Here is a 17617-nt window from a genome sequence, read left to right as displayed (position 1 = left end):
TTCACATGATCTGTGGTCTGAAACAATGCCAGTTAGGCCTACCCTATAAAGTTAAATATTATTATCGTATGATAGCCTAGACTACTGCACACTTCACACTTAAGAATAGAATATAATAACATTTATATTCTACAGATACTAAAATGTAGATATCATAACAAGTCTGTAGCCTCACTGGCAGTGGGTAATTTGTGTGACCCCCATCTAGAGCTCTAAATTCCCGACAGCACGTGAATGCAGCACGAACAGCAACACATTAGCGCCACGGTAGAGCCCAGAGTGGGAATGAGATTCAGCCAAACACACCAGAGCGTCGTACCTGGTTAAAGGAGCAGAGAGACGGTGACAGCTGCCGGTAAAGTGAGCGGAGTGACACGGAGAGGAGGGAGAGGAGGAAGCAGAGCCACCGTGAAGCGGCCACGACACCGAAAACACCATTTAAAGCGAGTTTACAGGAGCAGAGAGGACTTAATAAGTGGAGGTGGGACCGGGGCAGATGTAAGATGACATCGATAAAGGAGGATTAAAGTGCTGGGGATGCTAAGAAAAATGATTAAACAATATTGAGACAGTACAGAGTGACTTCAGTGTCACCGGGAATGGCTTGATTTGTCGCCCCGGGACAGCGGTGGGACTCGGCGGTCAGAGGCGCTCATGTTTCTGTGGAAGAGAAAGAAAGTTTGCTGCGCTTCACTCGGATACAAGTCGACTTTTTCTGCCGTGACTGTTTCTTCAGAGCCCGCTCGGTTCGGTGTCGGCTTTTAACTGTTCAACAATGTCCAAACCCGCGCTCAAGAAAAACCACTGGACCACCAGAGTGAACGAGATCTCTCTCTCCAAAGATGCCCGTGGTGACTTGAACGTGCCACTGCGAGGCGGCGCGGAAAACGGAGAGTTCGCCTACATCGGGCAATTTAACGAGGATGCGGTGGTTTACAAAAGTGGAAAATTAAATGAAGGAGAGCTGCTGCTGGAGGTGGAGAACCTCTCCATCTCGGGATTACCCCTGTACGACGTGCAGACAGTGATAAAGAACTGCAAAGGTCCCGTCAGGTTGAAAACTGTCAGGCAAGGTAAGGACCAGAGGAGGCGACGACGCGCTAAACTCCCTTTAGTCTTTTGCACTTTATTGCTGCTCAGTTTATTGGGAAGTGGCACGGATTGGAAATTTCAGACCCAAGTCTTTTTTTTCTTCAACAGAAGGAAGGGCTTTTCATTTCGGCCTGGATACAATGCACAAATAAGCTTAAACATGTATGACAAGAGAAACTTTAAATTGGCTTTGCCTCCAGTGAGGAGTTCAACCCTCAAGTTGTTAAAATACTAAAAAAAAAAAGATTTGTTGAGAGAAATGTAATTTATCGTACTGGTGTGAGTTGTGGGTGAAACTTCAGGGAGTCATGATATTGTGTAAGTCTGTGCAAGCCTTCGATGAATTGACAGATTTTTGAATGAGATTTGGTTTTGCACTGTCCTCCGTTGAGAAAATGCCACCTGTCGGTCCCAGGGAGATGGAAACAACATAGGCTCACACAGTGTTTATTCAGCTTTCCTTTTTGTCCTGTCTCCATACCAACCCCTTTGAAATGGTTTAACTGTGAAGAATCCTTTCCAAATAAATGTGACAGCTTATGGTAGGTTATTTTAGCTTCCAGTCACCACCTGAAATAACCAAACCCTGAACAGGTGTCACTCCCAATACTTTAAACAGAAATAAGCCATCCTGGTTAGGCTACATCCTGACTCCTTAGGATAGAATATTAAAAAGAAGTCAGACACTTATGAAACAAAGATTATGTTAGATATCATCTACTTAACATTCAGATGATGAGAAAATCCTGCCTTGCTTTGGGTGGTGTCTTATCAGCCGTCTTCTTACCGCATCTATCTATCATCTCCTCAAACTGGCTAGACTGGTGATTCGTCTGACACCTTACATGAATGACAGAAACAGGAGCGTGGATATCGGGCAGCACCTATAGCAGAAACTTGAACATCAGGCCAGTGTGGCTGGTCTGGCTCGTTTATGGTCAGCTAGCCTCAGCAGGGCTTGGCAGTTTGACACTGAGCCACCCTGACAGGTTCCCAGCGTGGTAAAGCAGACTGCTGAAGGGATGCTCGGAGCCAGCCTGGGCCACACTAACATCCTGTAGAGACGGACAAAAGAGCAGCAACTCTTCAAGGACAGTTTCACATATTTATAACCTGTGAACGCCTCCAGCTCTGTTGACTGGGCCTGTTCTGAGGAGGCAGAATTTAACATAAAAGTGCTGCCACATTAATTTCAGGTCAGTGTTATGAATAACATCAAGTTAGTAGGAAAACAGAGTGCAGCTCTGACAATACCAGAGTTGTATAAGAGGCCAACACACAGAGAAGTTGTGTGCTAACTGTTACTGCACCAACATATAGCACAGATTAGTTCCTCTTTTGTGACTGATGATATGTACAATCACCTGCTGTCTCATATGGAAGAAAATCCTTAAAGGGATACTTCACCCAAAATCAACAATTCACCAATTTTCTACTCACCTTCATGCCAAGGAAGGGTTTGGAGAACTTTCGGAGTCATCAAGACGCTTTTGGAGTTCCAGGGGGGGTCTGGCTGGCAATATATGGCGGCAGATAGAGTTCACTTTTCACACACTATGAAACATCCAAATACCTCCATACTGCTTGTCTGTACTGACCAAAGTGTCCTGAAGCCGCCACATGAAAAAGTTGTTCGTAAAAAAATAATTTGATCTCTGTTTTTAGCCTTGGGTCAGTACAGACGAGCAGTATGGAGCTATTTGGATGTTTCATAGTGTGTGTTTTGGACGATTCAAAAGTGAGCACTATGCACTGCTATTATATGTAAATCTGTTGCCAGCCGGACCCCACCTGGAACTCCAAAAGCGTTTTGATAACTCTGAAAGTTCTCTGAACCCTTCCTTGGCATGATGGTGAGTAGAAAATTGGCGAATTGTTGATTTTGGGTGAAGTATCCCTTTAACTGTGTCATGCAGTTGGAAATACTGTATTTAGCAACTTAACCTTTAAGCCACAATTAAGCACAGACAAAAGGAAATGTAAAGTTCCAGCTCACAGGTGTTTTCACTAATTGGACTCAGGTTGAGCGGTACAGTCATGGAGTGATTCCACTGATCTCATTGGAACTCTATCAGCAGACCTTTTGACTCATTATAGGTGTTGATAATGACATTACGGACGGCTCTGCTCAGGTTCAGTAGTTCAAGTGTCCCAGTAAGTCACAACAGTGTGACAGTCAACCTGCATGCACAGTACCAGGACCGTCATTAATTTCATTATTTGCACCCGTGCTTTTCCTACTGTGACATTTTGAAATGTCACAGCAGGACGAGTGTACGCACCCACACAGTCCTGTAAGGTGATCTGATCAGGCAGAATGAGTGAAAGACACCTGAGTGGGTAAGGTTTGCAGTTTTTGGAGCTTTATTTAACAGCTCAAAAATTATTTTTGTATTTTTGTTCATGGTAAAGCACTTTTATTTTCTTGTTTCCAGGTGATTCTTCAGGTAGCTCACCTTCTCCCTCTCAGGGACTGCATGGGTAATGTTTTCTGATGAAACTCTTGCCACAGGGGGAAAACAGCAGTAAATAAATCATAGTGCCACTGCCAAGTGGTGCATTTTTTTGTTGGCCCGTGCTGCTTTCAGAGAGCTTTCTGGAATCTTTCTTATTCCAGCAAATGTAAACAGGGAAATGTTTGGTCATTTTGTTTAGCACTCTTGTCTTGTGAATACTTTGGAGTGAATCGCCTGTTTGCCAAGCCCAGAAAAAATTCAGTGCATGTATCATCATCCTGTGTGCACGCTTCTGTTCTATCTGCAGTTTGAAATGACTTTAAACAAAAGGAGGAAACTCCTACTTTCAGCCAATCAGAAGTCTCATTGCTCCCAGCTAGCACCCCCTTTTTTTTTTCCTAGGGATCCATCTGGGGATGTCGGGTGTCAGAGCCCATACGATGTCACATGACCAGATTCCATTTCAAGCTTTTAATAATTCACGCTGTCTGGGAATTTCCCTCTCTAATCAGCCTTAATTGGGAAAATATGCTTGGCAACAAGGGCCATCTGTAAAAATCTGAGTGACCTAATTTTACCAGGAGCTTGTGTCATATTCTCACTTTCATCAAAGGAGATGTGAGGAGAGGTACTGCTGCGATGTATTCACTAAGTCCTACGGAGCAGAAGAAAACGTGTTGAGAGGTGTCAGGTGGAGACCTCCAGCTGTCCATTCAGACCTGTGAGACTGAGCTGATAGGACGCTGTAACCAGTGCTACTGCAGAGATTGTAATGTTTACTTTGGGTATCAGTGAAAAAGAAACAACACACACTCACTGCCGAACACACACCCTTATCCCAAACCAGGACAAGTCCATTGACTGAATTGAAGTTGTGGGAAAAAGACATTAGGGGCAATTACACATAAACACTGACACCCACTCTTACTTTGCATGCTTTTCAAACAAGTAACCAACTTCATTAGCATAGCACTTTTAAAAACAGAGTCACAAAGTGGCTCTCCAAATGTAGCTGTTAGTGTTTTATACTTACACATACACAGATACGTGCTAAAATGACACGAGTGCCGTGTTTGCAAACAGAAAAATTCCCATTATGATAAGACTTGTCAATCTGATAAACCCCTGGAACTTCTTTAGGGATAATCTTCATAAGATGATGACCTACTGCTCCACATATGCAAAATGATCTCAGGCTAACACCACGGATACACACGCGTGAACACATGCTTGTGCAAATGCACAATCACAACAGAGAGGTTTGAGATTGAGAGCAGATTAGTGTCATGCTCTCTGTGGTGGTAGCACACATGTCGGCTGTGTTAATAATCAGGGAAATTTGGATGATAGTGTGTGTGTCTGTGTGTTTATGTGCTGTATATCTTCATGTGGACAGAAGGATGGGCGCTGTTATCCCCTAAGTTCAAGCTTCAGTGTAATTTAGTTGAGGGTTATCTGTGATAATATCAAGTTCTAGCCTGCAACGATCCACACAAATGTGTGTGTATGAGTGCTTGTGTTATCTGGACATGAAATATGGCACAGTGGCTGAGAGGTCATGGGTTTCCCCAGGCAGGAGGTATGCCGTGTGCGCGTCGCCCAAATCAACAGGATTTGCTGCATTTGAAAATGTTCAAACACACACACACACACACACAAAATCTGAATCCTCTTCACGTAAAAACCTGATTCCAATCCTGACCAATCAGGAACCAGGATGCTACAGCTTTGGAGGAGCGTATTTCTTTCCCGACTGCATTATATTATTGAGCTGGTATGATGAATGAGGACTTACTCACTATAAATTTTTTGAAGCAGGAAAAATTCTCTTTATCACGCGGCAGACTGAGTGGCTAACTAGGCCCTGCTCAGATTTACAACACTGTTACTACGTTAACTCTACACTGTGTGTGTGTATGTTTGACTGTTTCTGGCAGAGAGTGCATATGGAAGTGTTTATTTCCTGTCTCTCAGCAGGAAGTCGGACACCCCTCCTTGCGCCAACCATTCTTCCACCTTTGTATTCTCTGACAGCCGGTGGAACGACTCCACTTCCTCCCTTATAGCCTGGCTTTAGGAAAGATCTCTGGCTTCAATTTCAGAGTGTGTGTTTTTATGCGAGTGTGTGTATGTGTGTTTGACGGTGGGAGAGAGGGAGAGAGAGGGAGAGATAGAAGTCACATGTGTACAGTATAAGCTACTTTGAGGTGAATTTGTGTTAATGTGTGTCGGCGCTCTGCTTAAGCTCTGCATTTAAATACACTGGAGGGACACTCAGTTACCAGCTAAATAGACCATGAAATGCTGTCTCACTAATGCACTGCTTTTTGTAATCCCACTAAAGAGGTGCATATGCACATGTGTGCAGTCTTTCCTCTTGTTTACGGAAGAATCGTCTTTCTTACCCTAATTAGCTCAAGTGTGGGCCGCTGTATGGAGTGTGAATGGGAATTGGTCACACTTGGCACTCAGAGTTACACACTCTGTCAGAGGAAGAGAGAGGCCAACTAATTTACGATAGAGAGTTCGGTTTAGGCGGGTGGAAGCAGTCAGCCTGTTCCCTTTGGTTTTCCTTTGAAGACTGCTCCTGTTCACTGTCCTCAAATAGTGTGTGTGTGTGTTTTGTGCACACAGCAGAGCAGCGGGATTTAGACCAGAAGTTGCTTAAAAGAGTTATGAAGAGCAGGAACATCAGGTTCACCTCGAAACACTTCTTACACGATGTTCCGATTTGCTGTTTTTCTGAATGAAATCAAAACATCTGCAGAGTTCCTTAAGGCAGCTGTTGCTTTTATAGCTGTTGTAGCTATTCCTGAGGAAGTAGGTGAAGAGATCACCGACAGTTTCCCCATGAGACCCTTTCAATATAATACCAAATCCGTCCTGAGGAAATCTGTCACCACTCTCTTTTCTTCTCTCAGCGGTCAGTTCTTGTGGATTTGTAGCAGGGAGGCATTTTACCGCGCTTCGCTTTTTTTTCTTCTCTCCCATCTGTCAGACCATGAGGCGATGAGTCCCTTATGTGTGTCAGAATACACAGGGAAATTAAAACCCTGAGCTTAATACCAGGCTGCTGTGGTTTCAGTACTGAAAGTAACTGTTAACCTAGTCAAAGTGTGGGACGAGTTGACAAATCTTCTCAAGCGGCCTTCTGACTGCCTGGTTAGCATAATCCTTGAGGCTGGGAGGCACGGCGGGTTCCTGTTTTAGAGAAATTAGCCTCCAACCTCAGAGCGGTGGACGTCTTAATCAAAGGCTTTTCTTTTTTTTCCCAGAGAATTAAGATCCTGAAAGTATTCATGTTGTTTCAGCTGCTGAAAGAGTAACTGAATGGTACAACCACTTTCTGAGGGTTTTGTGTACAGTCACTTGACGACAATATCCCGTTACTGATCTACTGTGCTCGCTGCAAAATAGTTATTTCCCTCGAAAGCCCACAGAAATTTCACAAAATGAAATGAAAAAATCCGATCTTCCACGAGATATCAAGCTCATCATCATCATCATCATCCCCTTCTAGAAGCGTTACACTGAAGTATTATGGTGTTTCCCATCGAGGACTAATCCTGCTTGAAGACATCTGTGTCCAATAACGACAGCATCTATCTTTGTCGGTACAGATGTTATATATGAAGCTACTTATATTAATATCTTTGAACTTTAAATAGCAGATGGATGTGTTACTCAGGCATTCAAATGGTTGAAAACAGCTGAAACATGTTGGCGTGGAAGGACAGGAGTAGAGAGGAGGATGTGGAACAACAATCTGATGGATCTGTGAGGGTGTGGAATCTGACTCAGGCTCTCAATGCATTTTTGAAATTTGTGAATGGGGTGTGTTGAGTTGCTCCTCACGATTTATAGCACCATACGTTTTTCAGATTTACAACTGCTATTCGAACCAGAATCACGGATCACCTTTTTGAACGGTAAATGCTGCAAATGTGATATAGACGACGAGTGATGAAATTTTATAGTAAGACCCAAAACCTGCAGCCTCGTCGCAAGAAGCTGACTGTCTCTCTCTTCCGGCCTTTATTGTGCATGAAGTCCTTGAGCATGATCAGCTCTCTGCTTTATACTGTGTGAAGTCAGGAATGGGATCAGATGCATGCCTGCAGATAATAGCTATGTCTGTCTGTGTGTGTGAATGTATGTGAGCCTCAGTGCGTGTTAGACAGGCTGACGTGGCCAAGTCTGTCTGTCAGCTCTGCTACTGTTAAACTGTGATGAGATGTGGTAATGTCTGCAGCAGGGAACTATAGGCAGCAAAATGATGGGATCGGTACTGGCTGAGGGCATTATTATTAATATGACTGAGACTAGAGACCCAGGAGCAAGTGGATGTGCTAAAAAAAAAAGCTTTATACTGGAGTCTTGAAAAGTTAAAGGTTTTATAAGTTCTCTGTAAATCAGCAGGGAATGTAGACATGTAGTTCAGATCTCCAGACCTCTCCGCCTTGTGTTTCTGTTATATTACTGTGCTGCATATTTGACTTCTTGTGTTACAAGATGGTAAAAAGACACTTAGAAGCTTACATGGAGTTAATTTGTTGTTGTTAAAGCAATTGCCAGCTTGTTATCTTTCCAGTTGTGGTTGCATCCCAAAAAAAATCTATACTCAATCTCTCCGGCTCCTTGAGATATAAAGGTATCTCTTTTCCCAGTCTGCCTCTTTTTTTCTTTTCTTTACCTTCTTAATAGCGCTGCGGTCGAGGCCTGAGGCTCTGTTTACACAAATCCCATTAATGTAAAGTCTTTGGGAAGCTTACACACGCACATTTTGGTGTGCGCGCAGACAAAACAAGAGAGTATCTACAGGTTTAGAGAACGGTCTAGCCCTGATTAAGAGGATTTAGACACTAGTCTTGTTTGTCCGCAGTTGTAAGGCACACACACACACCACACAGCCGCACACACGCACGCATGCACACACACACACACACACACACACACACACACTCACAAGCACCAAAATCCCGGGGTCTTCCTGCAGTGGCAATTATGCAGCACACAACAATGCCTTGCTGAGCCACACAGCCTTATTCCTCCTCCTCCTCCTCATCTGTCGTCGCTCTATTCATCTTGTCTTGCTCTCTTTATCTCTCCCCTCTCAAGTCTTCATCTATTCTCTCCACACTCATTGTCGCCTGAATATAGGAGGAATTGTGATGTGGCTCTTATTAAGGGGCAGCCTTGCTCTAACTGAGTTCCCCCCCCCCCACACCCACCCTGTCCCTTTTTCCCCCTGCTTAAGTCCCCTTATGAAAAGAAATCGCTCAACAGGTCACTTCACAGCAGTTATGGCTGACAGTGTGTGGTAAAGCATTAGAAGATGGCTTTATGTGGATGGTAGTTGCTGTGAAGGGAGTGTGTAGTGGATTATGGCTGAAATCTAAAGGGAAGACAGGTTGATGGTGTGCATTAGAGTTTGGTAGCAAAGTGATGGATGTGTTGAGAGATTCCTCTGTGGAGCATTTACTTATCAGCAGTTTGTTATAGCTTGTTCTGGTGATGCTAGCAGATTCTATTGGTAGCTGACAGGTTAATAAAGCTAATGTTGGCTGCATGAGTTGAAATAGTTTGCGCACTCGAAAGACAAAGGGTTAGATTTGCTGTTTGTATTAAGAACATTATGCTTAACATTTAACATTAGAGATAAAAGGATGCTCACTTTGAGAACCGCCCAGTGTGTTGTGTAAATGCAAATCTCTCCTGGATAATGAGTTTAGTGAAGTTGCTGTAAACTTGCTATAAATGCCAAATCAGCAAAGCTAATAATAATATTTAATATTGTGGATATATGGATCATCATTCCAGAAAGTTTCTTTTTTAAATGTAATTCTGCTGACAAATAGACAAGAGTAAAATCATAACATAACCTCCTTGGTGGAGATAATGAAATGCTTCTTGACCTTAGAGCTAATTATGGGTTAGGTAAGTTAGTTCTGTTGTAATCTAGGTGGCTGTATTCAGTGTGTTTTCAGACAAACACTGTTGCATTAATTCCTATTAGCTACATTTTCTCTAGTGTTTTATTTATTTATTTTATTTTATAGTGATTCTTCTACATATGAAGAATCACTGTTTCTGCAGACTGCTGTTCACTGCTTCAGCATATGTAGACATTCAAAGCTCGGCAGCACCGCCATGGCATGCCTAGATACTGTTGCTAAGGCCAGTTGATGTGTAGGTTACGTGGTCAGTCATACATTACTGCCCTTATTCCCTCTGGGACGATAACAGCTATATATGTGTCAGAAATGACTGTTTGTTTAGGAAATTGCTCTCATCAAAGTTACTCGCTATGAGACGTGGAACTTAAAACTGAACTTTTCTCTGTGCACGGCCTGAGCACAGTGAGGAGGATGCCTGCAGTTCTCCCATCTGGAAATATCAGCCTGTGTGTGTGATGGTGACCATCGTTTAAGCAGCCCTTGATTGAAAAAGCATGCATGTCCCGCGGTTAGCTGGAAGCCTTCAGGACACCAAATGGCTTTGGTAATCTCTTCTGATGGCAGGGTAGATACTGTGTCCTCAGCCTCCCAGGTGGCCTCCCGGTGCTGATAGATGTTCAGTAATAACTGGTTAGCAGCTAAGGGCCAAGTGTGTAACTGCTATCACAACTATGTGATATCCGGACTGTGCCGAAGTGTGTGGCCCCCGCGTGATGACTGCGCACCAGCTGTTCCCGTGTGTCCCCCCCCCCCCAGAGCTGGGCACTCGCTGCATGACTCAATCACCACTTGTACCACTCACAGTAAACCTCTATTGTTTCCAGTAGTTTCATGCCTGCTCAACTTAGTGGTGTACACACCAAATGATTTGATTTATTGAGGGGACCACACACAAAACTGGTCTGGTCTGTCTTGCCCGTCTGGTCAGCTAAAATGCACAAACATAATCTTAAGTTTTTTTACTGATTGGGCTCAGTGGTTTAGACTGATTTGTGCCAGAAAAAGAACAAAAGAAGAGATCGAGATTCCAAAGTAGGAAGACAATGGTTCTGTGCACTACTTACTTAATGTTCTTTATTTGAGATACTCGAGGGATTGTGCTGTGTAGTTAATGTCAGCTCTCTGTTCCACAGACTGTCTGTTCAATTTTTATCATGAGTTCTTTTAAGGCTTAATGTGAAATCCTATTTGCTATTGTTGCTAACCATCAGAGGTATTTAAACTGCAGGAGTTTCGGCGAAAATTGCACGCAGAATAGGTCCAAATCTACTGAGTTTGTCTCCCACAGTAAAAGCAAACCTCAGTTTGGGCAAAGTTTAAAGCTGATTTTTGGAAGAGGTTTTGGTATAATTTTGACTTGTTGACTTTTCTCTGTAATCTGCCAGCTAAAAAACACAAAGAAATATATTACATGGCGAAAACCACAGAAATTGTCGAGTGTCTGTGTGTGTGTGTGTGGTCCTGATTATATCAAGCTGTAGGGACAAAACACTGAAGACGGAGGCAGGCCTAATCCTTTATCGCCACCTCCTTCATGACTTGTTTCATACAGTTAATGTGGGCCACGCTGGGGTGAATATGTCTGTCTGAGGAGTTCCTCTCATCCTGGGCTCGTACTAACTGGATTTGGACATACAGCTTGGGGTTTGTGTTGCCACCTGTTCCAAGTCCAAGTAGTTGGACTTATAGTGTTGGAAGTACAGTGAGACTGGTTGGCTGCTTCAACAGCCTTGGTGGCACCATGGCAGCACTGACTTACACTGCTACATTGTGTGTGTTTCGATTGTCTGATAATGAAACATAAAGGTCAGTATATGAGCACTTAAAGGTCAGTACACTTATCGTTTGAAAACTACAATAGAGAGACTTTGTCCTCATTCTGCACCACACACCCATCATTGACTGTAAAGGCCTCATTAAACCAGTACAGTGAATAAAATGTGGCGGCTTACTGATAGAATCTTAATTAGACAAGCGGAGACTAATTAGCAAAGACAGAGGAAGGATTGAGTCTTAATTAAGAGGTCACCGGTGTCCATCTTCTCCCTCCACTGTTGGCATCAGTCACAGAAGTTGATGTCTAGTGTCTTGAAGTGACGTCTGTTTATGTGACAACTCTGCCACCCTGCATACGTCGGTGTCAGCAGCTGAGCCACATCACTCTGACTTCTCAAGCTCCTTAACTGGATTCAGACGGTATGGAAGCAAATACAAAAACAAAAAAAATAATTTATTGATTGATTACCGTTTACTCCATCAGCCTGTAAATGATGTAATGGCGTATCATATTTTTAATTAATAATGAAAAACACATTGAAGCAAAGATTAATGTTTGGCTTTAATATCACTTTGATGTGTTAATTGGTGGTTTGCTCAGCTAAAGACACAATTGATGCTGATTTTTTTTTTGTTGTTGTCTGAGCTCATTCTCTTTTTGAAGTTAAACGGTGTTTACTCTTTATGTAAATCTTCACACCTTTACTTTGCAATCTCACATAATTATCATAATCCTCTTCCTTTGGGAGGGAGGAAGTGTGTTTCTTTTAACTTCACAGCCATCATGTGCCTCTCCTGAATGATTCTGACATGGAGTTAAACCCAATTCAGAAGAAAGCTGTACTTAAAAGAAAACATGCCATTTTACTGTGTCTTTCATTCAAGAATACTTCTACTACTATTTTATAGGACATACCAGACAAATACAGCTCCATGTCTATATATAGTATATAGATATGGACTGTTTGGCCAACTCGTGTAAATGATGGTGACTTTTTAGGCAGCAGAGAGGTGTAATGGAGCTCATGTTAGTGCTGTTCTGTCAGAATTGTGTTTCCCAATCTCATTTAAATTGTTTGTGGCTTCACAACAATATCATTTATAGTTTTTGATGAGGTGACATATCTTTTATAAGCAGTATGTTGCTGCTCTGAGGTTTTCTTTCATGTCTGATCTTATATAGAGACTCAAGACCACAAAACAAATGTTCCAGGATGGAGAAGTTTGGCTTTATATTCAAATCTTAATATTTCAAGTGGAAACAGCCATTACACGCGTAAAGTGTTGTAAACAAATGCCAGACGCAGTCCCTGCAGACTTTGTACTTGTAATTAAAGCAAAACACAGGCCTCATAAAAATTTAAATATACTCTACAGGAAAAAAAACAGTAACTTCTAGCCGTTGCTGTGCTACCAAACAGACCCTCCAGGACTTGTCATGCCTGTATTTTCAGTTGATCAAATGACTGTTTAGCAGCGCTCTGACTGACTGATTGACTGACTGACTGACTGTCGCCGCTGTTGATGGAGGTTTTGTTAAGGCTGACGTTTACCACACGTTGCACCCTGTTGATACTATTCACAAGGCTTTTATGTGGCCATCATTGATGTGTGTTGGGTCAACTGAGCAGGCCTGTGTCTGCTGGCTCGTAATTGCTATTTGTCTGTCAGTAATTGCCCAGGTACTGTCACTGCAGCTTCACATTAAAAGCTTAGAGAATACGGATATATAGTGTACCCTAAAGTTTACATGCTGAGATGTTGTCTCCCCGTCTCACTTTTCTCTCCCTCCCACACACACACACACACACACCACTGTTTCCCTGCAGTCTGTACTGTTCAGGAATGCTCTGTTTACATAGCTGGGGCTGGCCCAGATCAGTATTTTAGTCTCTCAGGTGTCTGCTGTGTGTCACTGACAGTTATTTTATTAGCCCCTGTGTGACTCCAAATGCCTCTACACCTTCCCTACAACTTCCCCCTGTCTGTGGATTTACATCAGGACACAACGTCCTGATATACACTTCAAAATTAATGAAGTTTATTTTCATACTCATGGGAACGTTGTTCTCACCTGGTCTGCTATTAGCTACTAGTCCTAAAGGTTGCCACTCAAATGCATGTTCTCAGTATATATACTCTGACTTTTCCAGCGCTAGTACACTTACCTACCTGACATCATTCATCAGCGCTGGAGATTGGGTCGGAGTTAAGACAACTACGCCTTGTGCTTGTGCAGAAATTAGACTGTGAACAACTGAAATCCATCTTACTACTGCCTGCCTATCCAAAAACCCACGCACCTGCCCCTCCCCTCACTGTGAAGTACCTACTCTATGCACCTTGCTGTGAAATGACGCTGATGTATGGTACCAATCAGTTGAACATAGGAGAATCACCTATTTTCTTAAAAAACTCACTGGCGCAAATAGGCAGAAGATGGCTGGTGAACACAGAAGCCCCCCCACCCCCCTCCCATGTCCTCCGGCGGTACCGGGCTCCAGAGCTCATAAATTAGACAAGAAATCTAATTTCCCTGTGGGGCTCTTAGGCTCCGAGTACTCACAGCCACGCCGCACTGTTTCTTTTCAGGGGCGGTATGTTTCTATTCTTCGTGATGTAAATGGGATGATAAGGGGACGGTCGGAACTGGATTGTGGCCTAGTTGCATGCTGACTCACCCCGGACAAGTAGTACTCTCTTTCTGTCACACTGACTCTGGGGTTTTGTAGCCGTGCAGATGACAGGCATGTCGGCCTCCTCACGGCTGCAGATAAAGTTGCTGCTGCGGGGAGTTTATTACAAGCGCCGAATTGTGTCGGTCCCCGGACTCTCAGGGGTCACAGAAAGCACCGCACACTTCAGAACAATGTTATCACAGGGAACAGCTGGAAAAGCAGAGTGGGCATGACTGTGATAAGCAAGAGTCATTTTCACCATTGTCACACGTTACCAAGCTGCACTGTTGTGTTCTTGTCTCATTTTCAGTGTTATTGTTCAGTTTTTTTTAGTTTTCTTTTTAGATCTATTTTCACCGTTGCCTCTCTGTTGGTCTAACTTTTAATTCCCGTGCGTCCCTTTCTCAAGCCACCGCGTTGCCTGCGTGCACTCTGCTCTTTGTTTTGGTTGATATTCAGAGCTACACTTGACATTTCCAGCTCTGGAGGGTAGAGCAGGTTCATGTTTGGGACACTTGGAATTGGAGAACGTGCTGAGCAGCCCAACAATGTTTGGTAGAGGTGTGTTCTGTTCTCAGTGCAGAAATACAAATGGGCCAATGAGATGGGCGAACATAAAGCTACCAGTGCTGCACATTACAGGGTTATCATCTCAAACCTGCAACTCTCTGTTTGTTTGGTGATTATAAAATAAAAAAGCCATTCATGTTCACCCTCCCTGCCTGTGCCATTAAACCACAGTGAGCCTCATTGGTCAGCCTTGCCTTGCGTTGTCTCTTCTTCATTTAAAGGTGCAGATACATAAAAGTCCCTGCATTGCTGTAGTGTTGTTACTATCAGTAGAAAATGAACTTTAAGACCAGTGAAATGTGTATTGTGTTTGAGAGTTAGAAAAAATCAGACAAAGATTTATATAACATCACATTATTTTATGGCACATTTAACATTACATAACAACTAAACAAACAACTGGATTGTATTAGACTTTGACATCAGACATGATGATATCCTCTGAAAATGTCAATCACAAGTTCCATGTGTGAAGAAATGGCATAAACAATGATTTTGCTCAGAAATCATTTAAAAGGGACTTTCTGTTCTTTTCATTATCAATGAAAATCAAGTTCCCTACATCCATGAGTGAGTTATAAAATTCACTCATGCTAATTCGACATGCTTTAATGGTGTCAATTTACAAAATTTGAACACATATTACATTTTACTTCCAGTTTCAATTCAAAATTGTGGTCACTGCAGCTCCAAAAAGTAGAGCATGCGTTACAAAATGCACATCCATTACCGTGAACTTGTCTGATCGCGCTCTATGAGTATTTTACAGTCACTCTGCAGAGCCAGACCGATTTAATGTGACGATACCTGCCACAGATAACAGGCTTTTCACCGCCGTCATTTTCAACTTTCTAGAGCAGGCTCCACATTTTCCATTCTGCCCTCCAGAGCATATACGACAAATGGCAACTCCAGTGAGTTGGTGTTTTTATTAGCTACATGTGGCCCCAGCCGGTTCATTGTCCTTTTGGTAGGAATGGGAGGAATCTTACACAGCCAGTCGGGTCTGTTTTGCTGTTTATCGTCACAGGGTCTCTGTGTTGCCATCAGTTAGCCGAGCCGAGGAACATTGCCAGTGTCAGCCATTCTTTGTGAGTTCTTGTGAAAATGAATGAAGGCACAATAAATGGACAAAGATTGGATTCAGTTCCTTTAAAACTTAGTGGTAGTTTCAGCCACAGGTATCCGTGAAGTAGCAAGTGTGGATTTGAACTATATTGACAAAAGGATTTATTAGGATTTACCATTTTGTAAGCAACTTCCTGAATTAGTTGTCGTTAATGATCAGTGATTAATCAGTCACCTGGAAAAGCAGGCTTGTTCTCAAACAGTTCGTGTGTGTGTCTGAGTGTGAGAGTGGTGTATATTGGCACTTGTCCCCATAACTGAACCGAACCAGTCAGACAGGTTGGGATGAAACTGCTGCATACCTCCAGTACACCTGTCAGCAGGTGCACCGGGGGGGGGGCAGCTGAACGCGTCACGAGGGCGGGATAACGATCAGAGACGAGAGGCTGCTGCTGCTGCTGCTGCTGCTGCTGCTGCACTTCCTGGAAATGTGATCACGCCCGCACACACGCCCCTGTTTTTATTCCCACTGCATCCTGGCTCTTCCCCTCTGTATTCAAATTCTTCGGGGGCAGTTAAACCTTTTGCAGACCGGACATTTGAATAGTAAAGTGTCAGCGCTTGTGTGTGTGTGTGTGTGTGTGTGTGTGTTCACTGTAGACGGCACTTCACAGAGATCGATTATCTAACCACAGTCTGTGCAGACATGTCTTTACCCTGGTTAAATACCACACTTGAGCGCTCTCTGTCCCTCCACTCTTATCCCCTCTGTTCATCTGGAGAGTGTAAACATGACGTCTGAGGTGATTGGTGTCAGGTGACCTTTTGGTTGCCGCAGCAACGGGGTCCTAAATCCCGAGGCGCCGGTCATCTCCAGGGGCTTGGCTGATTACTAAATAAAATCTTCCCGTACACACACACACACAGATTTGGAAAGCGGTAGATAAACAGTGGTGGGGAGAGGAGAAGCTTTTAGTCTCATGATGTTGCAGGCAGATAACTTTGTTTAGCTGTCTGAGAACGGACAGACCACATTCCTGCCATCTCTCTGCACAGGCAGCGAGGTACAACAGCCTTGTTGTGCACATCTGGTTGGAGTTGAGGCTCTGCCACACTCACTGGTGTGTCTGCAGCTTGTGTTGTTTGTTTTTATCAAATAAAAATAGCATCATTTAATACAGGCTGTGTGGAACAATGAAGCAATAATTAGTGGCAGACAGTCAGTGACAGATCGTTTGATAATGGATTAGTTGTTTAAGTCGTATATGGGAAACTGTAAACATCACTTTGGGGTTTAGGGGATTGTAACAGGCATTTTCTGCCTTTTGCATTCTTCTTTAAGTGAGAAAATAATTAGCAGATTGATGGATGATGTAGATTACTGTTGGTTGCTGTGCCAGAGTTGAGTCATTTGTATGTTTAAAGGGATAGTTCGAAAACAACTCTGTCTCGTAACGTTCCATTCTTATCTCGTAGCGTGGTGAATGTGCAGGTCACAACTTGTCCACGAGAGCGTTTTGGAGTTGTTGGATTGTGTATTTGATGAGTTTGATGAGGGAAACCAAGAAATCCCATTAGCCTCCCTAGCGTAGCTCTGAGCAGCTCGCGGCTCTGTTCTGCCGTTCTAAAAATAGCTTACACTGACAATTTAAGGTGAACCTACTCCTAAAACTATAGGGGTTATGGCAATGGGCCAATTTGCCAAAATGTTGAACTATCCCTTTAAAGCACAATAAGATATCTGCTATTGAGCAGTTCAGAGCAGTCAGTAGGTTTCATCTGAGTAGATCCAAATGAGGTTTTATGGCGTCAAAACAAAAGTCACACAATCACAAAATGCACAGTACATGTTTCTATATGTTGATTTGTTTCTGTGCAGGTATGTCGGAGTAAAAACAAGCTTCCTGCCATTCCTCTCAGTCACGAACAGAAATATGTGGTTTTACCAGAAAGCCTCAGGAAGTGGATTCATCTGTGCTCCCCCCCAGCACCTTTGTTCCTCACAGACTCACCCTGCTTG

The 17617-nt window shown here is 43.2% G+C and overlaps 1 protein-coding gene across 18 annotated transcripts in view; it reads left to right on the top strand.

Moving 5' to 3' along the window:
- Positions 1 to 276: 276 nt before the first annotated feature.
- The window catches only part of magi1b (membrane associated guanylate kinase, WW and PDZ domain containing 1b), a 134367-nt gene continuing 117026 nt past the window's right edge, over positions 277 to 17617 (top strand). For all 18 annotated transcript variants that reach the window (XR_015035832.1, XR_015035833.1, XM_085776139.1 and 15 more), the window contains exon 1: positions 277 to 1073. Coding sequence is in view for 16 of the 18 variants with exons in the window: in XM_085776139.1 (XP_085632265.1) it covers positions 776 to 1073 (298 nt within the window). In the remaining 2 variants the exon portion in view is untranslated. The remainder of the gene's footprint in view (positions 1074 to 17617) is intronic.

This window comes from Trachurus japonicus, chromosome 5, assembly GCF_045865225.1.
Source record: "Trachurus japonicus isolate A0001 chromosome 5, Traja_1.0".
In the NCBI taxonomy this organism is placed as follows: domain Eukaryota; kingdom Metazoa; phylum Chordata; class Actinopteri; order Carangiformes; family Carangidae; genus Trachurus; species Trachurus japonicus.
This window is presented reverse-complemented; position numbering and strand designations above follow the sequence as displayed.